At 60.1% G+C, this 24,972-nt stretch overlaps 1 protein-coding gene across 13 annotated transcripts in view; it reads right to left on the bottom strand.

Annotated features, from left to right (window-relative positions):
- Window positions 1-24,972, bottom strand: part of Ablim2 (actin binding LIM protein family member 2) — a 136,719-nt gene continuing 111,747 nt past the window's right edge. For 10 of the 13 annotated variants that reach the window (XM_076865303.2, XM_076865302.2, XM_076865307.2 and 7 more), the window contains 3 exons: window positions 19,387-19,448; window positions 12,556-12,636; window positions 1-1,617 (listed from right to left, as the gene is read on the bottom strand). In XM_076865303.2, the coding sequence (XP_076721418.2) occupies window positions 1,504-1,617; window positions 12,556-12,636; window positions 19,387-19,448 (257 nt within the window). In that variant the 3' untranslated portion in view covers window positions 1-1,503. Of the gene's footprint in view, window positions 1,618-12,555; window positions 12,637-12,813; window positions 12,822-13,948; window positions 14,066-19,386; window positions 19,449-24,972 lie in introns of those variants that run through there. The other 3 variants (XM_076865308.2, XM_076865310.2, XM_076865314.2) reach the window with 2 other exon arrangements.

Genomic DNA, 24,972 nt, shown 5'->3' with positions numbered 1-24,972 from the left:
TTGACAAGTTATAGTAGGGCGTCTTTTATTACCCCAGGCTTCCTGGGGTCAGACTTGACACCGGGCAGGGGGAGGGGACGGGGTTTCCAGGTGCGCAGGCTCGGGTGGCTAAATGGCAGGAAGCATTAGGAGCTAGAAGTCCCCTCTGTGGAACAGCTGGGCTGGTGAGAAGCCGAGGGCCAAGTGGAACTTGGTGTGTCCAGGACTGTGAGGAAGCTGAGTAGGGACGACTCAGGGGGCAGGGCTGGGCAGGACACACAGGACCAGAAACTGACCCCGGTTTCCACCCACCCTCCTATGCACCTCGTCAGTGCCCTGCCCACCTATAAATGCAGACATAGTGCATGTCACCTGGGGGGCCTGTCCACCAGCCTCCTGCTCCCTCCACCCCACGCTTTGCTGGCCTCACAGATTGGAGGCGACAAGGGCTCCACCTTCTCCTCCAAAAGTGTTTGGTGCCTGTGTGGGGGAGGTGCGTGGATACAGGGTCCCCACGAGTGTGGCTTGTCTTACAGTAGATAAGGCGAGGCACCGCTGGCCACCACCAGGACGGTGTCCCGGAGGCCACAGGGGACCAGGCTGGCTACAGGGAGACCTTTATTCCAGAGCCACTGGGGGAGACTTGGAAAAATGAGGGCAAGGAGCCTTGGCAGCCACGAGTCACACGTACTTACACACAGCGTCACTCAGAGGGTCAGGCTTCAGGGCGTCTACGTGACACACACAGGGAAAGACAAGAGGAAACTCTTGAGGGTCCTGTCTCTCGGGGACGCCACGAGCCGGGGCCACAGGGGCCCGCACGGTGGGGCGTAAGGCAGAGGTGCTCCCCTTCCCCGGGACGTAGAACCACACTCTGCGCGGGTGTCATCCTGTGTGTAAGTTATACTTTTTTAAAAATAAAGACTTCTGTGTTACTTGAAAGGTCTCATTTAGGCCTCAGGGGGTGGCTGGAGGGAGCCGTGCCTGGAGCGCTCGGTGGCACCCTGTCCGCCGACGCTCCTTCCTGAAGAGAGCCATCAGGGACAGGTGTAAAGCTCGCACGCCCAGCGCTGGGCTCTGCCCCTGGCTCTCCTTCTGCTCTCCTGCCCTGGCCTGTGAGTCTGCGGCCTCCAGGCGGGGCCACTGGCTCTGACAGCGCGTGTCACCGAAGAGCCTCTCACAGCCCGTGTCCTGGCCACCTCTGCGCCCCAGTGCCAGGCACTCTGGGGATGCCCACAGGTGGGCCACCCCTGCTGGGTGTTTGGCCCAGAAGCCGAGCGGCAGGTGGGAAGGGCTGAATCAAGCCAGGGGTCGTGGCCCTAAACTAGAGGCAGGCGCTTCTCCGCACACCAGGGGCTGTGCCCGCCGGGGCCCTCCTCCTGCCCGGCCCAGCTTCCCCCAGGGCCCCCACCCGTCCCACTGACACAGAGAAGCCACGGCAAGGTGTGGGGTGAAGGGCGTGTGGCTCTGGTGGGGGCTCCCCGGCGCTGCCCCGGCGCAGCCCGTGGGGAGGGCTGGCGGCCGTCAGAAGAGCAGGGCCTTCTTCTTGAGGTCGTTCCTCTTCCACAGCGCCAGGCAGTCAAACTCCTCCACGCTCATCCCAAACACTGCCTGGAACTCCTCAGGTGACAAGTGTCTCTTCAAACAGTGAGAAACAGAGGGGACAATTAGTGGCTTCTCAGCTGGACCAGCTCTCCTGGCTCTCGGGCCAGAGGCAGGCTGGCGCAGCCTCTCGGTGGGCCTGGGGGTCCCCATTCCCTCTTTACAGGGAGGGAGCCCAGCCAAAGGAAAGAGGCTCGGGGGGACAGAGGGGCCAGCCCAGAGCTGGGGCCAGCATCCTCCACCCCGTCTCCTACCAGTGTGCCTTCCCTGGGTACCTTGGGGACAGGGCTGTACCTGCCCTGCATGTCTGAGCTTCCTGTAGCTGTCCTTAGAAGGCTACAGCCCCTCATTGAACTCACAGCCCGTGTCTGTGAGCAGGAAGTGGGAGGCTTTCCATCTCCCGGTTCCCAGCTGGGATGCCGAGTGTGACCAGGGAGTGAAGAAGCCGGCCAGGCCCGAGTGCGAATCCCACCCTTCCCGGCCCTGTGTCCTGGAGCCCAGTTCCTGGGCTGGAGCCACTGTGGAGACCCTGCTGACCTGGTGGTCAGGCGCCTGCCTCCAGAGCCTCTGTGGTGCCATGTGATGAGGCTGGCCTCCGGGAGCCTCAGCATCTGTGTGGCGGGGTCACCACAGGGACGAGTGAGTCCCTTCAGGTCAGCACTCGGCAAGGAGCCAGGCCATGGACCACAGCCCAGGCCCTGCCACGTTAACTACAGAGGCCACTGTGCCAGCCACCAGCACCTTGTTGCTGCCATGCACACGCCTGCTAGGACCCAGTCTTCCTCGAGGCTCAGGGAGCACCTTCTCCCTCCTGCAGACCTGCTCCGGTGGGCGGCATCCCCTTCCTGAGGAGCCTTCCCAGAGGGTGGGGCGTGGCTCCGCTGGGGAGGGGCCGAGCAGAAGGGCCAGTCAGGAGGCTGGGATGGGGTGTGGCCAGAGAAGGTCAGGCTATCTGCAAGCGTGGCTCGTCATCTGTGCGGGAAGCAGTGGAGAAGTCACTCCAAGTGAGCAGAAGACCGTGAGCTCAGCCGTCCACTCCTAGCTGAGACCCAGAGAAGAGGACCAGGGACTCGGGCGTTTGTGCACCTACGGCCTCGGCATCGTTCAAAGCAGCCGAAAGGTGGGAAAAGCCCAGTGTCCACCCACAGATCCAGGAGGCGGCAGCTCAGCCTTTGGAAGCAAGGAGTCCCCACCAGGGTCAGCGAGGACGCCTTGAAGACATGGGCTAAGGAAGGAGCCAGACACCCAAGACCGCTTGCTGCATGACCGCGTGTCTGTGAGACGTCCGGCGCAGGCCTGTGGTTGCCCGGGGTGGCTGAGAGAGGAAAGGGGAGTTTCCTTTGGGGTGATGAAAATGTCTTGGAGCTAGACAGTGGTGACGGTCATGCACTGCTGTGGGCGTAGAAAGGGCCACGGGATGGGACGCTTCAGGGTGGATAAAGCGGTGACTTTTGCCACAATTTTAAAAAATTCTCGCTAAAAAACGGGGGTTCAGTTTCCTCAACCTTAAAACAAAGTCACTGATACTACAGGTTGCTGTCATGATCAGGAGAGAAAACCGAGGTCGGGACATGGCCACCTCCGGAAAGCGTGGACATGGACTCTGGCCATTGTGAACCCCACAACGTCACTCCTCTCTGTAGCACTGGTGTGGAAGTCCACTGGGGGGTGATCTGGAGGAGGTAAGCCGGGACCCCCCAGAATCCTGGGTCACAAAAGCCACTGCTAATTGAACCTGGCCTGGAGTCCCTCTTGTACGGTTCGACAAGCCCCCCAGGAAGAGGCCCTCAGCCCCCTGCAGCCATCAAGTTTGAACCAGGAAGGGTCCTGGAGCTTGCCAGGCATTGAGCATTCGCATGGGGTTGAGATTGGGCTCTGTGCTGAGAAACCTACCCCTCGCCCACTGTCACTTCAGACTCCAAATTAAAGACACAGTGACGATAAATGTGTCATTCAAGCCCTTCCCGGAGTCCCATCAAGACGAAGTGGAAGAGACCATAGAAGGAAACTCATCTGCCGTCACCGACCAGCATCGCGGGCCTGTGATGCACAAACCTTGCTCTGGACGCTGGGGAGCCGCTCCATGCGTCCCTTGGGGCAGGGCAGTTTAGCGATGGACCCAGGCTGAGGCCCTCCTTCCTGGGGCTGGTGAGGCTCCCTCCTCAGCCCAGAGGAGCCCGGGACCAGGCTGCCTGCCATTCCTTTTTCAAGGGAAAAGACGAGGTGCCCATTGGGCCCCTGGGCTTCGTCAGGGCTGGGCGTTTGCTGGGGACGGTGCTGGAGCAGGAGAGAAGGGACACAGGCTGAGCACAGGCTAGGTTGGGGCAGGAGGGCAGGGCAGGTGTGCGGTGACGCCATGGGCTTCAGACCTCAGCAGGCCGCAGGCAGGGCACGTCATGGGGAAGGAGGGAGGGACCGCACTACCAGGGCGGCCACGTGTGGGCGGTTGAGGTGTTGGCCAAGGGGATGGAGGGTGCATCCACCATTCTGAAGTGACAGGTGTCCTCTAAGGGAGAAACACTGTGGCCCAGATGCTGGAGTCACCAGAGGCCCCAGGAGCAGCCCGGTTTGTCAGGTAACAGCAACAAGAGAGATTGGAGGTGTCCCCAGCATGTGGGCTGGGCTGGGCCACTTGTGTGTGGCCTACAGGGCTCAGGAAGGGGCTGAGGGCTCCCATTCTGGCTCTGGGCTCCGAGTGGCTAGCATCATCCTGGTAGTGGTGGCTTGGTGGCCTGTGCCAGCTCACCTGTCTGTCCAGGGAGGGCCTCCCAGGATGCTGGCCCTGGCTCCTGCTCATTGAACCTGGCAGGGGCCTAACTGCTGGTGACCTGACCTCAGTTATGCCACCTGCAAAATGGGATTAAACAAGACCCAGGTGGCGTCTCCGCCGTCCTCCCAGACCCCTCAACCTCTCTGTGTTACACAGGCAGGGGTCTAATGGCTGGAGAAGAAATGCCCGGCCACAGGCCTCCAAGATGCCTGTGTTGGAGCCCAACGGCCAAGGTGACGGCAGGAAGAGGTGGGGCCTTGCAGGAGGGCTAAGTCACAGGGCTCTGTGCTCAAGACAGGGCGGGAGCCTCCTAACAGAGCTGGGAGGGGCTACCTTGCCTCTGCCCACCGCCCCTGCTGGCCACAGTGGGACTGCCACTGCCAGGAGCAGCAAGAGGCTGGGCATGACCTGAACCTCCTGCGGCCTTGACCTTGGGCTTCCTCCCTGCAGGCTGGGGGCAGGGCCTGTCCTGATCCGTTCCCACCTAAGGCCATTGCTTTGCTCTCTGCTGGTGGTTAGCTCTTCGTTGTCCCCCTGAGGGGCGCCAGGTGCTGGGCACACAGAAGCCAGCCAGAGCAGCCCACCCACCCCAGCCCCACCAACCCAGCCAGCACTGCCCCCAGCAGCCCCGGCCCTGCGGAGCTCTTAGAAGTGACTCCGACTCCATCTTGGAGCCACGGCACCAGTCTCCTGTCACATGAAGGAGAGTAGCCACCTCTGGTCACCACCACAGAGCAGTAGCCAGTGAGAGAAGGGAGGGGCGCCGCTGTGAGACTCCCTGCCAGCCCTCTCCCCCAGGCTGTCTGCAGAGGCAGCAAGCTGAACCACAGGCAGGGGACAGTCCTGCCACCTGCAGCCAGCCGGCAGATTCGAACCCCCAATTCTGCACCGACAAAGGGCTGCAGGCCAGGCTGGAGTGAGAGTCTGTACCCACATCTGTCCTGGGAGTCTTTTCCTCATTCCAGGCTCAGCGATGTTGTGTGACTTGCCTAAGGTCACGTATCTAGGAGGCAGCAAGGCAGGCCTGGGGCCAGGCAAAGTGGCTGCAATGCCCAGTCTTTGCTCTGCCCTCCCTCCTGCCCCCGGTGAGTGTTCTGGGGATGACTTGTGTTTGCGGCCTCAGGGGCCAAGCGTCCTCTACCCCAGCCCGGAGCTACCCACCAGCCCCTGCCCAACCCCAGGTCCCTCCAGGCACTGCCACCACCCTACACCCCACCAAGTTCAGAATCCCATGGAGAGGCCTCCTGACACCTCGTTCCTCTCCCAGCCCTAGTCACAGTCACCCCTGCACCCGTGCTTCTAGGGGGGTTTCAGGAACCAGACCTGTGAGGGGTGGCTTTTTTCCTGAGAACTGGCTCCCTGGTGTCACTGGGTCCCACCACCTCAGCCTGCATGAGGCCCGGCCCTGCACAGCCAGTCTGCCCAGCCTGCCGCTTCCTAATGGCATGGCCGCTCTCAGCCCACCTTGACCTGGCTCACAGCCTGTTGGGTGGGAGGAGACAGAGGTTCAGAGCTGCTGTGATGTGGCTCCCAGGTGGTCCCATGGTCCCATGGCCCTGCCTGCCCCCCATCACTCCTCTGCTCCACAGGGGTGTCCGCAGCCTCAGGGGCAGGCTGCGACCTGCATGGCTCTTTCCCGCTTTGCCAGTGGCTCCTCGGGTCCTATAGGTCCTGACTCAAACTTGGGCCCTCGGGCCTGCACTAGCCCCAGAGGCCACAGGGCCAAGCTGACCCTGGCCCCAGGCGCTGCTGACCTAGCTGCCTCTCAGCTCCAGGAGGGCAGCATGGACCTGGCTGTCCACTGTGCCCCCTGAACCCCTGCCCAGAGGCAATGTCTGTTGGCGCTGGGCATCTGTAAGTCTGTCTCCCAGCTCCCCCTCTGCCTCCTGCCCCGCTCGCAGCTGCTCCAGGCCTGCTGGCCCTGGCCTCTGCTGGCCCTGGCCTCTGTTTCCGGTGCTTTCTCCAGCCTCCAGAACCACACATGCTTCCCTCCTGCATCTCCTCTGGGCCAGGGAGCATCTGGTGGCTTCAAACCCCTGACGGCCACTACCCGTCCAGGGGGGCACCTCCTCCTCAGACCAATGGTGGGTTAGACAGAGGAGGGGCTCGAACCCCGGGGCTGGCTTCCCAGCATATTCCAGTGGGGCTCTTACCACGTGAGCAAACCAGGTATGAGTTTAGCCCTTGGGCCTGGCAGAGGACAGCCCGGAAACCACGGGGCGCCTCTTTCTCAGAACTCCCAGCCCCGGCTGTGCGCCAAGTCCTTCAAATAAGTTCCCAGTCTGGGTCTAGAAATTGAGACACAGAATTCAGTCTGTGTTTACATCTGTATGTAAGCATTTATCGAGCATCGTGTCTGGATGTGCATGCATGAGTCAGTCTGTGCCTCTGTGTGTGCTGTCTCCATCCAGGTGCACACGCTGCTGGTGTCTGTGTGTTGACACACGTACGTATCTACATGCATGTACACACACGCCTGCATGTGTCATGCATCTGTGGGTCTGCGTGAGTGTGTTCTTTGCACAAGTACATGTATGTATCTACTTGCTAGTGGCCTGGCTCTAGCTCACACCTAGAGTGAGTGCTCTAGAGGGCTGGCCTGGCAGAGGGCCAAGCCACAGGGCAGCCCAGTGGCTCCAGGTGACGCCTTAGGTTGAAGCCCAGCTCTGCCTCTCCTGAGCCGTGGGGCCAGGGACACCCACCTGGCCACCTTGCCAAGTTGTGGAAACCCCCGTTAAGGCATGTCTCGCCTGGAGAACACCTGGTGGTCAGGTGGGACCAGATCCTGTGACTGCCCAGCCCCACCTCTGCCAGTGCGGGGGCGAGGGGCCCTCTCTCTCCTGGCAGCTGACTCACCTCGGCTCACGCAATCCCAGTGCCCAGCGCCCACATGGTTGGTGACATCAACAGTGTGCATAGGATACCTGCCCGGTACCTGTCGTGGCAGGTGCTCAGTGAATTCCAAGCAACTAAATGAACTCCTGACGTCCCAGCAGGACAGGCACCATGGTCGTCACTTGACAGGTGAGGGCCAGACCATGGTCGTCACTTGACTGACAGGCAAGGGCCAGGCTCAGAGCGCTTAAGCAACTTGCCAAAAGTCAGGTGGCCAGACATTTGGAGGCTGGACTCGTAGCAGGTCACCCTGAGTCTAAGAGCTCGCCCACCCATCAGGATGCCACCCGGGATGGCAGGAGCTGCTCAGCAGAAGAACAGTGACGTCTTTTGATCAGTCAGGGTACAAGAGGGCCTCAGATTGGAGGGCACTGGCTTTGCTTGGGTCATAAAGGCTCCAGCCTGTTGGACTGAGAGCTCCTGGCCCAGAGACCCCCAGAGGGGGACTTAACACAGGAGGGCCTGAGGTCTTCCAGGGTAGGAGGGCCTTGTAAGGTGGCCAGGGACTGAGACGCAGATCTCTGGGACAGAGGCTGCCACTTCCCAGGAAGAGCGTGAAACTGGGCCCTTGCGGGCTTCCCTGGGCACCCACCTGCTGGTCCTTGCTCTGCTCATTGGTACCACGTGATCCATCTGACCCCCTTCCAGGGTCAAAGAGGACATCCTGCCTGGTTCATGAGTCGCTGATGATAACTGAGACCTACTGTGTGGGATGAGGCGCCTATATGGTGCTTTTCACTGCTGCCAGGCTGAGCACCCGAAATGCCCCCGGCCTTGTCAGCCAGGGTGTCGATCATTATCATTCCAGGCGCACTCTGCCCCCTGAGTGACGGCCACCACACAGGGATGCCATTGGCACAGCCTGGAGTCTACCCGACATGTCCTTCCCTCCCTGAGGTGCTCTCTGTCTCTGACTCCTGCGCCTTGACTTCCCAACACCACCCGAGTCTGCCACCATTCCCCCAGTGCCACCACCTAAGACACCACGACACCATGTCCCATAACAACTATCTCCCTGCAGCGCACAGCCTAAGCTTCATGATGCAGCCACAGAGGCTTTTTAATTGCAAACCTAACCACGCAGTCCCCCAACTTAAGAGCCATTTTCTCAGGCTAAGACCCAAACTGACATGGCCCAGGATGCTGAGAGTGACCCCTCCTCACTTCCCAGCTCAGGTCCAGCCACCTCAGCCCTCTCGCCGTCTCCACACAACCCCAGGGCCTTTGCACACACAGCTTGCTGTTCCTAGAATTCTCTGCCTGACCCAAAACACACTGACACGCACACACATTTGCACATGTGTGCACGGACATGTTCTCTACGCAGTTAACATTACTTATTTTAAACACTCTCACAGGTCCATGTTTCTCTCCGTCAGAGTCCTAATGCTGGTATATAATTGCACACACTCCTTTGGATCACAGGTGACAGTGGCTGCCTACCAGGGGGAAGCTCAGGACAGTTTCGGCTCCCAGGCAGCCCCAAGGCTCTGCTCAGCAGTTGGTTTGCATCCAGGGCATGATTGAAAGACTCAGCCAAGCACTGTAGCACTGAGAATCAAGGACGGGCCCTGACCATCTGACAGCCCAGTCCTGGGGTCCACCTGCAGAGGCGTGGCCGATGACACCAGCTGCCCACCATCGCCATGACCTCTTCCTGGGCACGCAGCTAGACTCCAGCTCCCAGCCTGCCTGGCAGCCAGCCTTGCCATGCTGCGGGCTCAGCCTCTGGGGCAGAGAGGAAGTGCGGTCTGTCCTTCCACAGCCTGGGCCTGGGGACCCTCACATGGGACCCAGTGGTGTGGACACTTGAAAAGTGAAAGCAGGTCTCCGTCAGCCAGTGTGGAACACGTCAGTGTCAAGTTCAAGAGGGAAAGTCGGAACATCAAACTGAACACAGGTCGTGACCTTCTTATCCCAGATAGGAATCAGCCCAAGAAGGGTCCCGAAGCCCGTCCCCTGCCGGCAGCGAGTCTCAGGACTGAGGGGGAGTTCCGTCAGATTCTTATGCTCTTTGTTTCTCTGGACTTTTATGATACTTGTGAATTGCTTTTGTTGTAAAAATAAAGCTCTTTTCCCAGAAATAAAAGCATTAGGGGTGCCTTGCACTCTTGCTGGGAACAGCCCCCACCCCGTGGGCTCACACCCCAGCTCCCAGCCCCAGGGGCGCCCCAGGTCTCCGCCCACTGCCCACCTGTGAGGACGGTCCTGTCCGACTGCTCCTGGCTCAGCTGAGCCGCAGGAGAAAGACAGGCCACCCTTGGTGTGTTTTCACATATTTGAAAGATTAAACTGGCCCCCTGGGCAGCAGAGAACTCGCCTGGGTTGACCACTAGCCTCTGTACACTAGCCCAGCCCCCCAAGTGAAGGGGAAACTAGAAGTGACTTAGGCACAGCCCAGCGCCAGGCCCAGGAAGAGGAGGCGGGCAGGGCCAGGCTGCTGCCCTGAGGCGGGTGAGACCTGGAGCCACCTGCTCTCATCTGAGCCTGGAGCCGGCCCTTGGGGACAGGCCCCCTAGTGCACTGCCCTCCGTGTGCTGGAGACGGTTGCTCTTACAGACCCCTAGCAGGTGCCAGACACCACCCAGGAGCCGTCTGCAGACAAGAGCAGCCTGGGGCACCTTCTCTGCCAGCCGGACGGTCATACTGGAGGCAGGGCAGAGGCCCCAGGACCCAGCTTCCCGAGGCCGCCTCAGCTCCTGGCTCGAGGCCCTGCAGGATCCGGGCCTCATGGCACCTTGGTCACACTCACGCTCAAGCTCCTCCAGGGGCCACCCTGGGTGGCTCCCAGCACCCCAGGACTCACGCCACTTCCTGGCCAGCCCCTCCCGGGAGACCCCCAACTCCTCTCCTCCTCTGTGGGGCGCTCAGACGTCCCGCCAGGCAGACGCTTCAGCACCAAGGCTCCTCTGATGTGGCCGTGATGTGGGCTGGCCATGCTGCCTGGGCACCTGTGGCCACTTTACGCTCTGAAGGGGTCCTTGCCGCTCTGCCTCTGCGGCTTATTTTTAAAAGGACGCATCTCTTCTCTTCCTGTCCCTGAGCCTCCCTCCCCAGCCTCAGGGGAAACAGGGTCACTCTCGTCCCTCCCTCGGCAGTCGCCTGTCCTCCAGCACCCCCACCAGGAACCAAGGACTCAGACCTGGGATGGCACAGGAGGTCTCAGGAATGGCTGTCTCCCAGTCCACAAGCGAATCACGGCTCCACAGAGAAGCCCTGGAAGGTGGCCTTGAGTCACCGCTAAAGCCCCAGTCTCCCGGGTGGACAGAACCACAGCTCCTGGGACAGGAGGCCCCTGGGTTTCTCCTTTGCTCAAAACCATGTCCTTGCTATTGGACTGGCACCAGGGGCAAGGACTGAGCTTTGGTGGGAACCCGACAGTGGAGGCTGCTGTGCTGTCCTGTGCCCATCCTGCAGGTGGACACTGGAAGCTGCTTGTTGCCCGCACCTTCCCCCACCTCAGATGGCAGGTCTCGGCCTTCCCCCCAGGGGTCAGCTGGGTCAATCAGCTCAGGTGGCCTCAGCAGCCTCCTTAGCTCCACCTGGGTACAGGCTGAGCCTGTCCAATCAGGGCATTGCACACCCTGGGTCAAACTGGAGGGTTTAGGGGTGATCATATCACCCATAAAGGTGAGGGCTTTTCAGAGAGAGAGATGGATCTCGTCCCTGCAGACTGTGAGTCTGAGGAGTGAGGTGAAGGTCTATCTATCCATGGAGTCAACGCAGAGGAAGCATTGTTAAGAATTAGGAAAAAAGTAATGGAGTGTTAGAAACATTTAGCCCTTGATCAAGCCATACCTGAAGAGGCCCTTCAGTCACTCCAGCCAGTCAATTTCCTTTATGCTTGAGTCCCTTTGGGTCGGGTACTTATCAGTTTACCACAAAGAGGGCCAGAATGGATGAGCCTCCTCCCAGTGCTGCAGCCACACCGGGGTCTCTGTCACCGTCCTCCTGCCACTACCCCTGTGCTGAGGGGCTTTGCCCAATGTCTCGTGGGCACAGAGATTCACTCAAGGGCCATCAAAATCCACATCAAGGCCTAAGAGACGGCGACCTCAGGCCCAGGAAAGCCCGTCCTGCTTGATGTTACTGCTGGGTCACAGCGCTGACCCCCAGCTTCTCCCGGCTTCCCTGCCCCGCCCTGTGCTCATGGAGCTCCTGCCATCCTTCAGGGTCCGACTGGGCGTCCTCTGCACCCTGGACACGAGACGGGGTGAAGGACAGGCAGTCGGCGGAGATAATGAATGCTGGGTTGGCGGAGAGATGAGGCTCATCATCAGAGAGAAGGAAATGGGTCCTGACACCTCGGCACGTCCCCGCGCACCCAGGGCCAACCCCTTGGCCTCCCAACACAAGGAGCTGCTCTTGCCTGCCCCTGGGCTGCTCTGTTCCTACTTGGGGCAGGCAGGATGGAAAGAGGAGCTGGGAGAGGAAATCGGAGACCCCTCCCCGACAGCAGCTGGCCCCTCCTCTCTGAGAAGTCGCTGTCTCTGTTTGGGCTCTTTCTGCAGTGTTGAAGGTTAAACATGGAGAACAGGACCGGATCCTGATGGCCAACATCAGTACCAGCATGACCTCCCAGGCACCAACCCCAGCCACCTGGCTCCCGCCAGCCCCCATTGTCCCATCTCAGAACTCAGCCCTTGGTCAACTGCCTGCTCTCGGCCCAGCAGCCCCCCTGACCTGGGTCCTGCTGACCTGGTCCTGTGGGCTCGCCTCCTGCTCCCTCTCCCGGCAGCAGGTGAATCACTGTGGCAGGACGCTGGGCAGGGCGAGGGCTGGCCACACGCCTACCGTGCCTCACTTGTCCCCACCCTGGGTACAGCCAGCCCATGGCCTTTCTTCCCAGGAGCCCCAAGGCTCCTGGCCCCGGGGAAAGAGGCCATTGAAGGCAGCAACACAGTCCAAGGGGGTGGGGACGAAACCCACCAGCTGACCTCACACTGCAAGACAGGTGCTTTGGGTGCTTTGGGCCCTGGTGCATAGTAGGCCCGCAACAGACTTTGTTTTCAGTCAACAAATATCGTCCCGCTCTACTCTGCGTGATGTTCTGTTGGAATTGCGAGACAGACACTAGCTCTCCACAGACAAGCTTCCCCTTTCCCGGCCGCGTGGATGTGGTCAAGGGAGAAGCCAACAAGCCGGGCCTCCGGGAGCCGCCCTGCCCATCCACACCCTGTGGCCTCCCAGCAGAGGCCCCATTGCTGGGCCCTTGACTCTGAGCCCTGCGCCATCCCCCCGGTGGCCCCCGGGCTGATGAGTTTGACCCTGTGTCAGAGACCCACATGGCAGAGAGGATCCCTCCTTACCTCCAGTCTCGTCCGGTCCACGTCTTTGGGTAGCTTCACGCGGATTCGGTTGGTGACGATGAGCGCGTCATACGGGTAGACCTGCGGGGAAGCCAGGGCTCGCAGGAGGCCCAGGAGCGCTGGGCCAGTGCCCACCAGAGGGCAGGGCCAGGCACACACTTGCGACAGCTCGGGACACAGACACTCATAGGAAAAGCAAGGAAAGATGGTTTAACCTGGGCAGCGGCTGGGCAGGCGCGGGCGGCGGCGGCCTCTTACCTTGTACTCTGTAAGACAAGAGCGAGAGCACAGGGCCCTTTAGGGAGCGCGGAAGGCGGCCAGGAGCGGAAGCTTCCCGTCTTGGGGACCCTGAGCCACCTGCAGTCAGCCTGGCCATGCACGGTCTCCTGGTCCCCTGAGCAGCCTGCGCGGGTCTATCTGGGGCAGTGGACGGGGCTCTGAGGACTCCCATGCGAGATAGAGCAGGAGGCATGGCCAGGAGGCTGGAGGACAGACTGGAAGCTGGGCGGCGGCACTGGCTCTCGGCTGCGACGCCGTCTCCCCTGGTGGTGGGCCACCATGAGACCTGCCGCAGTTTGCCCTCACGTGCAGTGGGCGCTCCAAGGCTACCTTCTGGGAGTGCTGTGGAGACGGACGCCCCTGCGGCTGACCCTCCCCTGCTCCGTCCCCGTTGAGTCTTCCTTCCCTGTTTTAAACCATCGAGCTCCACCGCAGACGTGAAAAGGTTTCCCTTCCAACTAAGAGCGTCTTAGTAAAATCGAAACGTCCAGAGAGCAGGGCCTCCGTGCACACGGGACCTCAGAAGGCAGGGTCAGTCTGACCCGCCCAACAACAGCTGTGAGGGGCCGGTCCTCAAGGTCCCCTCATGCTAGGGGTGTCCCGATGTGCCAGCTCTGAGGCCTGGGGATGTGGACGACCACCCAGAGGAGCAGGCTGCAACACCCTGACGCCATCACCCTCGTGCGAACCAGCAAGGCTCCAGCAGTCCAGGGGTGACGAGGAGGGGAGCTGGCCGGCACGGGACCCGCTCGGAGCTGGAGAGCGGCCTGTGGTGCAGCACTGCCACGTGAGCAGGTGGCCACTCCAGTAACGCCAGCCCCCAGTCACCCTCCTGGCTTGGAGCCCAGCGTGTCACAGGCATGCCAGTGGCCACACGGGGAGACGGTGCTCTGTTCCGCCCGGGGCCTGAAAGCTGTTTGCCTGAGGCTCTGCTGCCCCGAGTGAGGCAGAGCACCCAGCACACCAGGATAGGCCCCTGCACCCCGACGGGAGATGGGAGCACCTCGGGCAGGAGGATGGCCTGGAGGTCAGCTGACTCTCCCCCTGGGGGCCCTGTCTGCGGCGCCCGGGGACTTCTGCCAGCAGGCCCCGGAGGCGGCCTCAGGATGAGATGGTGGAAATGTGTTAGCGACCCCCGGCCCAGTCAGAGACCCTCAGGGTCCCCGCTGCGTGTACCTCGCGTGCCCCAGCTGGCATCCGGGTCTGCTCCACAAGGGGCCACATTGGCATTCTGGAAAAGAAAGAGAGAGAGGGCGGCAAGAGATGGGCTGCAGGCGGCCGCGGGGCCTGGAGATGCTCCTCCTCGCAGGCCTCGAGAGGGGGCATCCGGGCAGCGATCGGCTGAGATGACCGTCAGACGCGAGGCCCAGCTCGGGAAGCCGTGTCCGGGGCTCCCATCCTCGCCTCAGAGGCTGCCAACCTGCCTTTAAAGATGACCCAGGGGCCTGGGGACCTGCTCTGGAGCGGGCATGGGTGGCTCAGCAGTGCTCCCCCAGCCCACCTGTGCAGGCACCCGTGACGCCTCTGCCACCCCTCACCACAAGCTCTCACACCCTGTGCCCAGTGCTCTGGTGGACCTAGGATCTACACATGCCCCCTGACCCCTACAAGAGCGCCACAGGGGAGCACTGGCCTGCGCCTCCTGCTCTCCCCCCAGAGGCCCTGGCTCCCAGCTACAGCGCTCCAGGAGCCTGTGTGCCTGTCAATGTCCACCTGCCCCAAGGCTCCGAGACAAGAGGGGCCTCGTCTCCTCTCTGGAACCCAGGCTCCAGCGGGTCTGCAGGTGACCGTTGAGGATTGAAGGAGTCCAGTGTGCAGAAGTCCCTGGCACAGGGCCTGAGTTGTCATAAGCACTCTTTACGGAGGGGCTGAGTCTGAGAGGGCATGGAGCTGAGAGCCCCTGGCTGCCTGCTCAGGCACCTTGGTCATTTGCCCGTGGCCTGCCGCGGCAGACTCTGCCATGTTAGAGCAACTAGGCCATTTGTGTCTGGAATTCTCTTTCCCTCTGCCCACTGGAAAGATCATTGGCACAACCTGCGAATGCAGGGCCCCCACAGGGGCTGGTCCAGCCCTCTCCTGTCCGCCTCCTGCACTCTGCCTGGCATCTGGGTTAGAGTGACACTCAGATGGCTTGCGTACCTGCTGCCCACAGTGGCTGAGCCCTGAAGTGTCTTATTCATGCCCTGGTCCCCAGCACCTGGACCACGGTCTCAAATAGGGTCAAAACCATTGGCCACTGCTCCTGAAGCTGGGCCCGGGGACTATGTTTCTGGAGTCCTGCTGTCTAGGAGCTCATGGGCTTGGCCCAGCGGGTGCTATTACAGGGACATTTGCCTTCAGCAGTAAGCAGGAGCTGGTTACCGCCCTAGGGAGTGCTGGAGTGGAAGAAGACCCCAGTCCAAAGCTCTCCATATGAAACAGGGAAACTGAGGCCCAGGGAGAAGCTGGGACCTCCCCCGCAGCAGAGCGGGACCCAGCCTCCAGGACGGGCTGGGCGCATGAGTGGGGCCGGAACTGGCCTTTTCTCAAATTTTTGGTATTTTGTTCACCACGGACTTAACACATGGGTTTGTGTTTCTAAAGATATTGCTTTAAAAGATGCGGCATCTCTTGGAGGTGCCTCCCTCGCCCCATCGTCCTAGTCCCCAGTCCCAGGCCAGGGTCCTTACCCCATCCGGGAACTCTCCACCACTTTCTCACAGGCCTGTCCAAAAAGTTTTCTTAGACATTTTTACAATCTCACTCAGATCAGTGCCCTAGGTGCACCTCTCCTGCCAGGGAGCCTCCCAAGAGGCATGAAGCAAGGTGGACCTGGCTCTGCCCGCCTCTGCCTACCTCTGCCCGCCCGGCCCAACGAATGTGAAGGAGACTTGCTTCCACCCAGTGTCCGTCTCCCCACATCACAGTTGTCGGGAGGCGCAGGCTATCACTTCCTTGCCGCAGAACCAGCTTGCAGGAAAGGACCTCAGGAGGGAGGTGGGCATTGTCAGGTGGAGGAGCGGGTCCCAGGGTGGTCCTGGGCAGGGCAGTGGAGTCCACTCCTGATCTTCTAAGTGCAGGGGACAGCTCTGGAGGTGCTGGGGACCTTATTTGTCCCTTTCACTGGCTTGGCACTTACTATGATGGCTGCTCTACAGACACAGTCTCTGATCTTGCTGAAAGTCCAGGAGGCGAGCATGACCACCACCATGAGGCCCAGAGATGTAAAACAACTTGCCAGATCACAAAGCAAGTCTACGGAACTGAAGAAACTTGAACCCAGGTGTCTTACTTTTCAAAACTCACACCAGGATTGCTAACAGGATGCCACGTGGCCACGCACCCGACTCGACTGCCAGTCTCTTCTCACTAAGCTCATGTGGGAATGTGCCACCCCACTCAGCAAACGCTGAGGGAAAGAGGGCTGGGGACTTGCTTTGAAGTGTTACGGGGCTTCTGAAGAGACTCACCGCTCGGATGCTATTTGTCCTCACCGTAATGTTAAGAGGCAAGGATTTTTTTCTTTTCTAGATTCTAGGAAATGACTCAGAAGATTTTAGTAATTTGCTGAAAGACAGAGCTGGCAGTGGACTCGGGGCCTCCAACTCCCAGGCACGGGTTCTTTCCAGGCCTGCGGTGTGTTATATTAATCTGTGAAGACTTTGTTTGTACCCATGTAGACAAATAAGTGGAAACCAGATTAAAACGACACTTCCCGTGTACCAATTAGATCAGACTTACTATTGTGGCTCTTTAATTGCCGTCTACTTTATTTTTATTTTGTGATCATTAAGTCCACGTCTTATTTCAAGAGAGCCACTACGGATCCCTACCACCCTGGCACCTGCTCCAGGTCTGGATCGCCAGGTGCCGGGTGCGCCTAGGCCGAGGAATGCTCTCATGGCTTCCTTGGATCGGCTCTGTCAGGAGTCGGAGTCTCCTTTTCACACCAGCAACTCCATGAACTTGTTTGACCTCGACCTCCTTATCTGAGACTGATATGTCAACATCTTCCTCCTGTTTTCAGATATTTGAGCATCTCTTTCTTTCCCTTTCACTTTTGTTTAAAAATAATTCTTCAGTGTGCCTTTTGTAGCGACACACGACGACAATGCTATTTTTTGGATCCAACTTGACAGCTTTTGTCTTTTAATAAAGGGATTCCTCCTGTTACCATTTAGCAAAATGGAACCACTTTCAGGGAGCCACCAAAAGGTCCTACGGGAGGCCAGTGACCATTCTCCTAACCCCTGACTGGGTGGTATGCATCTGAGTCACCCTGCCTCACCCGCAGGGAGGCCTGCAGCGGTGGCTGTCACTGTCCACTCCGTGGGTGGGCAGTGAGCATTCCCTGCTGGGCAGGCTTGGCTGTGGGGCCATCTGACCTCGGAGACACAGGGTACTCTGGACGCCTGGGGCCTTGTCACAAAGTCCTTTTGGAGCAAGACCTAGGGAGACCTTTGCCCCTTGAACTTTTCTCTTTTCTTCCATCAGACTCCACAACTGGTCAAGGCCACGTTGAGTCCGTGCCTCGAAGCAGGGAGGCTCAGAGCTCAGCCCTGACGGCTGTCCTCACACAGTGGCCTTTCTCCTCCAGCCTCCCTCCTGCCTCAGCCTCCCGTGGCCAGGGTCACAGAGCTGCGCCACCACGTCTGGATTCTCCTGTGATCTGGTGTTAACGGGACTTTGGTCTGACTGCACTTGGACTTTTAATTAGGCCCCTACAAGTTCTTTTTGGATGAAAAACAAACCAAAGAACCACTAACAGTGACTCTGGGGCACCGCAGGCCATCGGCAAAGAAGCATAGACAAGCACTGGTCGGGAAGCCCAGGGCCAAAGGCCGGTGTCCAGTGCTGGGCCTGGCTGCAGGGTAAAGGCTGGTCATTAGGTCGCGTAGCTGGCCTTCCCGCTGAGAAGTAGGCAAAAAAACACACAAGGTCTTAGAAAGAGTAAAAAACATTGAAAAGATCGTTAGGAGGGAAAATAGGCGCCCAGAACCAAGTGGCCAGCGTGGCCACCCACCTTCCCGCAGCAACACGAAGGCTGAGAATCAAGTGAGGGCGAGTCCTGGGCCAGCAGGCCTTCCCTACCGGTGGGCAGAGGACAGGACTTGGTCAAAGTTGGCTCTTAATCCTGCTTCCCTCGTTCTTGGAGGGATGGACCCTGCCCTGCCAGAACGTCGGGCCAGCTGTTCTCTGCCCAGGAGGTGGCCCTGGAGACCCAGACCTCTGTGGACACAGGGCACCCAGCACCTTCGCCATGTGAACCGAGGGCCTGTCCTGAGGACAGCAGGTGGGGGACAGGCGCCCTCCCTCACTTCCTCCCACACCTGACCTGGGTGGGGACGCTTGTCTTGGTTTTGGGGTGCACACTGTGCCCACGGCCCCGGGTCAGAGAACGGCTGTTCCAGGCGAGAAGAGAGCGTGCCAGACGGTTCTCCCGCCCAGGCTTTCTGTGACGGGTGTGATAGGAGGCCTGGGCACGGAGCCCTTGGCCCTGCTTTCCCTGTGGAGGACGAAGGGGAGAGACTGCTTCTCACACGCTGCATGTGCGGTCCTGCCATTCTCAACGGGAGGAGCGGTTAGTGGTGGGGGGCCGCTAGAATCCACCGTGCAGGGGCACGCGGGCCTGGGTCTGGAGCTGGGCCTCGGGACAGACACAGCGGCTCGCCTGACACCTGAGGAAGCAAAGGCCCAGGGACCCCCTGGCTCCTGGAGGTGACGTCCCTGCTTGTAGGAGTGTCCTGGAGCCCTGACCCTGAGGAAGGAGTAGGACAGGTGTTCCCGGCCACTTCTGCTCCTAGGCACAAACAGGGCCCTGGGTTTTTAGTGGCCTCTCTGTTCATTTATAGAAGAACTTCTCCAAGCTGGGAAGAGGCCTCCGCGGGGATGTCTCCTGGGGCTGTGTGACCATGCGGCATCAGCACCCCACCCCGTGATGCTCTGGAGGACTCGTGGGGCTGTGGGAAGAGTGTCAGAAATGAGCTGCTCGTCACGAGGGCTGACTGAGCCAGGGCGCCAGGCTCGGCACCAGCTGTGAGCACCCAGATGCCCGGGTATCCAGAGCCTCGGGAGCAGGAGCCGGCACTCCCTGGCAAAAGAACGCTGAGCAGCACAGTGACCAACCTCTGCATTCCAAACAGTGGCACGGGGCCGAGGGGCGATGGGTAGTGACCATGAGATGATAATGAGGGTGGCAGCCAATGGCGTGGTGTGGGCTCCCGGGGCTCATGAGCTACAGCAGCCTTCCTGGGCTCCGCTCAGAGGAAGAAGTAGGCCCCGAGGGGCTTCTTGCATCAGGGCCTGGTCACCCTGGGTAGTCCCCATCCCCCGGTCCCCCCCACTGCGGTCTTCCTGAGGACAGGGACAGAGCAGTGGGGAGCCATGGAGCCGCAGCCTGTTCTGTTCCTAGTGTGGGAAAAGCGGGGAGGCAGCGGCCCCCAGCGGGGCACAGGCAGAGGCGGGCGGCGAGCAGGGCCAGGCCACTCCTCCTGGCTGTGGTCAAGAAGCTGTGTCGGGGTCAGCAGCAATGGCAGGTTAGTACCCGGCGGGCCAGGAGGGGTCAGTACCTACCCGACGGTCCAGGCCATTCGTCCCATGTCTTGGGAGGGAGTCGGATTTGGAATAGGGGAACCCTGAAACAGACACAGCACAGCCCCGTCACATGCGCACCCCACGGGCTGTGGGGGCACGGACAGGGCAGGCTTCCAACAGGGTCAGGCAGGGCGGGGGGTGGCAGCACGCAGAGGCCCTCTGAGGATCCCTCCCTCCTTAGTTTTGGCCTCCTGTCCCCAGGGCGTGAACTGGGGAAGAAGCAGGGCAGCTCGTGTCCCAAGCCTGGCCCTGACACCAGGAACACACCTGGTCCCTGTGCTCACACCATGGGGGTCCAGCATCACCTGTCCCCCAGGCTGGCCCTGACCCCACAGGGCCCAGGCTGTGCCATCCTGAGCCCGCGTCAAATGGGGCCTGGAGACAATGTTATTAAGTGTTTGTGGTGGGGGGTTCCCATGAAATTCCTAATTGCCAGCTTCTCTGGAAATAAAAGGTTGATTTGATACCTGGGGCTTTGTCCTCCTATGGGGCAACAACACTTGCTGTGCCACTGGGGACTGAGCCTGCGGGGACCCAGGAGATTGAGGGCCGCAGTTCACCTCCTCCGTGCTGTTTGGTGGGGGCAGAGGGAGCTCTGTCAGGAGGACCACCCGGCTCGGGGGCAGGGGCATGTTCTGGATGGAGGGAACTTGGCAGAGCTTGCCCCAGCAGCGCAGGCACCCACACCAGCAAGCGCTCTTAGGAGGCCTGTCCCTCAACTGTCTGTCCTTCCACCTTCCCATGGGCCCTTAGGGAGCAGTGCCAGAGCTGCCTGACCTGCGCGTGCCCACCCCGGCAGTGGCCCAGCCTCGGGCAGTGTAGACCAACCTCCCCCACAGGACAGCGGTCAAGCTCACTCATGGAGCCACGGGCAACTGTGAAGGCTCCGAGGGGAGGGCAGGTCGCGTGCCTCGGGGTCCAGATGAGCTGCTCGTCACAAGGGCTGACTGAGGACTGTGGGGCCGTGCAGACCCTCCTGCCCACTCACCCGCTCTGAGCATCCTGGCCCTGCTCCTGAGCCCGTGGCCCTGCGGCTGGATGCTCACTGCACGTGGACAGTGCCCAGCGCCCAGCTGCTGCCGCCTTCAGGACTTGACACGCTGTCACTCAGTGTGGGGACTGCCATCAAGGTCACTATGACACCGGCTGCCCAACTACAGAGGCCGGAGATGATCCTCCTACCACCGAATCAGACGGCCTTCAGCTTTGCTTCAACCACTGAATATGATTCAAGAAACTCAGACGCGAAGCGCCGTCTCCTGCGCATGTCCTATTTTCACCTCTCCCGACGCTCCCCCTGTCTAAGCTCCTGGCCTCGCTGGCTACAGCTGCCTACAGGCTCGAGAACCCGTCAGCCACTCTGGAAGGTCTGCTAGGGACATGATTTCTTGGTTCTCTATCGTCTGAGAGTTTATTTCCCATTCAAACCAAGGCATGTTTTCATTGACCGCAGAAATCGCGCAGCAGCTCCTTCTCCAGCATGCGAACCACGTGCCTCTCCCTCCCACTGTCACTCGGTTGGGTGCACTGCTACGGGTGACCATCTTTTCTCACCGGGCACTTGAAGACTTTTCTTGCCCTTGATCTTCAGAAGTTTGATCATGATGCGTCTTAGTATGGAGGTTTTGGCTTCTCCTTTTGGGTGTTCAGTTTCTTGAAGCTGTAGGTTTATCTCTTTTGCCAAGTTTGGTAAGTTTTCACCCAGTGTTTCTCTGAATGCTTTTTCAAGCCCGTTTTCTCCTCTCTGGGAATCCAGCGGCTGGCTGTGGCTCCCCGTGCCTGAAGCTCCGAGGTTTCTCCCCTCTCTCTTATTTAGATCAGATGATTGACGTCGCTGCTGCCAGGTCCCCGAGTCTCTCCTCTGCAGGACTCAGGTGTCCAGCTCCTGAAGCGTCAGTGGATTATTTCTCTTGCTTATCTTACTCCTCAGTTCGATACCTTCTGTTCTATTTTTTTTTAATGACTTCTATTTCTTTGGTGAGATTTTTTCAGTTGTTTCAAAACTATTTATCCTTGCTTGCTGAAGCATTCTTTATAATAGATATCTTAAAATCCTTGTCCAATAATTCCAATGTCCGGTTCCTCTTAGTGTCACTATCTGTCAATTGTCCTATCTTGCTGCTGTGGTTAACTTATGACTCTCAATGTGATGAGTAAATGTTTTTATTAAATCCTAGGAATTTTGGATATTATGTTAGGAGACCGGATCTTACTTAAGTTTTCCATTTTAGCACCTGTCAATCTGTCCAGGTTCAGTCTGTAGAGCCTGGTCTTTTAGGGGCTATGGTTCCAATGACAACTCAGGTTTCAGACCGCCTCACAGAGCCAGTCTGTCTGCTGCCCCCACCTGGTTGGTGTGGCTGTTGCTCCTGCCCAATTCCTGCTAGTGCCCCCCAGGGCGGGGGGGTCCAGTGTGCTACCTGGGGTCGCCTTGTGAGGGCAGGAAGGGCAGGAGACCCTGGCCGTGGAGAAGGCCACACCCAGGGCCTGTTCTTCATCTGGCCTCCTCCTTGGTGTCTGTGACTGCTGCTGGGGAGGGGACACCTTGGTCACTGGCCCCTGGATGGGAGGACACCTTCCTCTTCCTGTCCTGTGGTTGACTCTACCTTATCCCTGGGTCCCTTCAGTTACTGGGGAGAAGGAAGGGTCCCTGTGAACTCGTCTCTTTGGGAGGGACAAGTCATTGGTGGATTTCACAGGTCCCAGGGTCCACGTGTGGCCAGGGCTGAGAGCCATTCATTTGGAAAGCCTCTTCACACATCCAGCTATCCCATTCAGCTCTCACTGGCCTGCACGTGGAACAGGAGCCCATTTTCCATATGAGGGAGCTGAGGCCAGTGGGATTGAGGGGCCTGTACCTGGCCAAACAGCTTCTAGCCAGAGAGGGCCCAGGGCTTTGGGACCCTCGACTGCCCCCAGGGCTGCCTGGTGGGTTTGCAGTCCTGCGGTCATCTAGGGACCCGCATGTCCCATTAAATCACCAGCCTTCGAGAGCGTGTGGCCGTGTGTGGCACTCAAGAGGGGGACCCACAGGGAGAAGCGGGTAGGGAGGACGGGGGTGGTCAGGCCCCTGGCTCACTCCAGGCCTTGCAAGCCCTGGACACCCAAGTCCAGGCTTAGCCAGACATGCCGTCTGTGCTTCCTCTCAGAGGCAGTGCGTGGCCATCCTGCCCTGGCACCCCACGGGGCTGCTGCTGGGACCCTGAGCTCCTTCTCTTGGCTCTGCCTTCTTCCACAGCAGCTTGTCAGAGGCCAGAGCAGCCACTGGACATTCAGGAAAAGGCCCTTGTGGGTGGGTGGGGGGTGTTCCAGACGCAGCAGGAGACACATGGTCACCACAGCATCCCAGGGTGCTCTGGACAGCAGGTCACTCCCAGGCAGATGGCCCTGGGTTCAGTGGCCTGAGGTGACTTTGCAGCAGTGTGGCCTGTGCCAGCATCCCCACTGCCGCCCTTGGTCTCTGAGCCACAGGGAGCTCCAGGCTCTTGCCCAGTCTGAGCTTTGGGCTTTGGAAGAAGTCAGATGTCCCCCACTGGCTGCTGAAGGATTGCTGAGGCCTGGCTGTGGACTGCGTGTGCCCCACCTGGCTGTCCCCTAACAGCCAGGCCAGAGGATGTCCTGTGCCTCGGCCCAGGGTCTCCCTGCCAGGAGGACAGGCTCATCCTGGTTTTCACAGATGAGGGAATTTCAAACTCAGAGAAGCATATTTTCGTACCCATGGTTACACAGCAAGTGACAAGCTGAGATTCAACCCTGGGGACCAGCACCCAAAAGCAGTGCTCTCTGCAGACCTTCACACGGTTTCCTGGACACATGGCTCTGAATTCACGGTGCTTCTCCTGTGCCTGCCCACCAGAAGCCTGGAGCGCTGTCTGGAGACTCTTCTCCACGGAGACTTGTGGTGACACCCCGTCACCTCCCATGCGCTCCGTGGGTGGGTGCTGCAGTGCGGGCCCTGTATTCCAAGTCCTGCGGGGCTCCCTGGAGCACCCTCCCTTCACGGCAGCGGTGTTTCTCCTGGCAGCCGGGCTTCCCATCGTGGGTAGGGATCTCCAGACCCCAGTTGGGGAAGACAAAGGACCTGAGTGTGTGGTGGCCCTCCAAGGGCTGTATGGCGACGCCTGGATGGGCTCATGCACTGCCTATCGCCCACACGGTCCTATCCTGGGCACAGGATGCTGCTGGGCACAGGGAGGCAGGGGGTCTGCTAAACAAAAGCAGAGTCTCCAGCTGACCCCAGTGAAGGGCGGCGGGCTGCCCCCTGGGCTCCCAAGCCCTGCCTGCGCTGTCCCAGGAGGCTCCCCTGGGGTGTCTCTGTCCCCAGACCCAGACTCCTCTCCTGGGCGGGGTCTGTCCTGACAGATGGAGCTTCCACCGCTCTCCCTGGAACCCCAAGACGGGCAGAGGCCAGAGGTTACCCTGTCCACTCAGGCTGGCCGTTCCCTTGTTGACAGTGTCCACACCACGGAACCTCCACCTTCCAGCTGGACACCAGGGCAGTCGAACCCGCGCTGCCAGCTCCTCGGCCTCTCCTCTCTGTCTTTCCCTGCAAACAGTGCTGAGGCTGCCCGTCCCGGCCTCCTCTCCGTGGCTGCCCACCCTGCTCTCATCCTCTGCTCCTCCTCCTGACCCTCGTCCCCTCCCCAGGATGCGCCAGGCCATTCCCACTTGCTGGCTCCCCCCTTCCCCAGCACTTGCAGAGATGGCGCATGGAAGAAGCTGGCAAGGAATGAGCTGGGAGTTGGGTGGGGAGGGAGAGCCCCAGCTTCGGGGCTAAGTGACCAGCTCAGGACAGACCACGTGGGTGACCCGGCAGGCTGTGGGGCTCTCTGCATCTCAGGTTCCAGTCCACTGGGAAGTGACGGTCCTCGGCGTCTGCCTCCGGCCCAGGGCACTCCCAAGAGCCAAGCCTGTGCCCCCAACTTCTGGTCGCGTCAGGTTTCCCAAGGGATCGTGAATAAGTTGAGCTTTCCCTCTGCATCTCTGAGTAAGGCAGCTCCTCCCGCTGAGCCGAGCCACCTGGACACCCAGCTCCTCCTCCTGTGCCTGTGCCCATACGTCCCGCTCGTCTCCTGGTCAAGGCTCCTGCTGCTCCTCTGGGGCCATAGTCGCCCTCCAGCCTGCCTTCTGTGGAGCTGCCTGTCCGGCATATTGGACACTAGAGATGGACACCCGATTCCCACTCACGCCTGCAGTGACAGCAGCCTGCTCCCTGGCCCCCACCCAAGGCCTTCCTCGGTTCCTCACAGCTGCCCGGCGCCAGCCTCTGAACCTCTGGCCTAGCCCCGAGCCTGGACGCTGACTACTGCCTCCTGTTACCCCCTGCCAGAAACAGACCTGCCAGGACAAGTGTCAGGTCGCCTGCAAACCCTGCTCTGAACCCTCTAGAACCTTTTGACAAGGGGCTAGCGACCTGGCCACACGGCTGAGCTGGCTGTTCCACCGCCAGACCTGCTTCTGCTCTTTCCCCAGCCCTCGGGCCGTCCAGGGCTGCCCTCGCTCTCCACGACACCTCCTGTACCCCAGCCACACTCCCCCAGCACTGCCAGGCTCCCAGCTCACAGG

The sequence above is a fragment of the Callospermophilus lateralis genome, chromosome 8 (assembly GCF_048772815.1).
Source record: "Callospermophilus lateralis isolate mCalLat2 chromosome 8, mCalLat2.hap1, whole genome shotgun sequence".
In the NCBI taxonomy this organism is placed as follows: domain Eukaryota; kingdom Metazoa; phylum Chordata; class Mammalia; order Rodentia; family Sciuridae; genus Callospermophilus; species Callospermophilus lateralis.
Note: the sequence above shows the minus strand (reverse complement) of the source record. Positions and strands in the feature narration are given on the sequence as shown.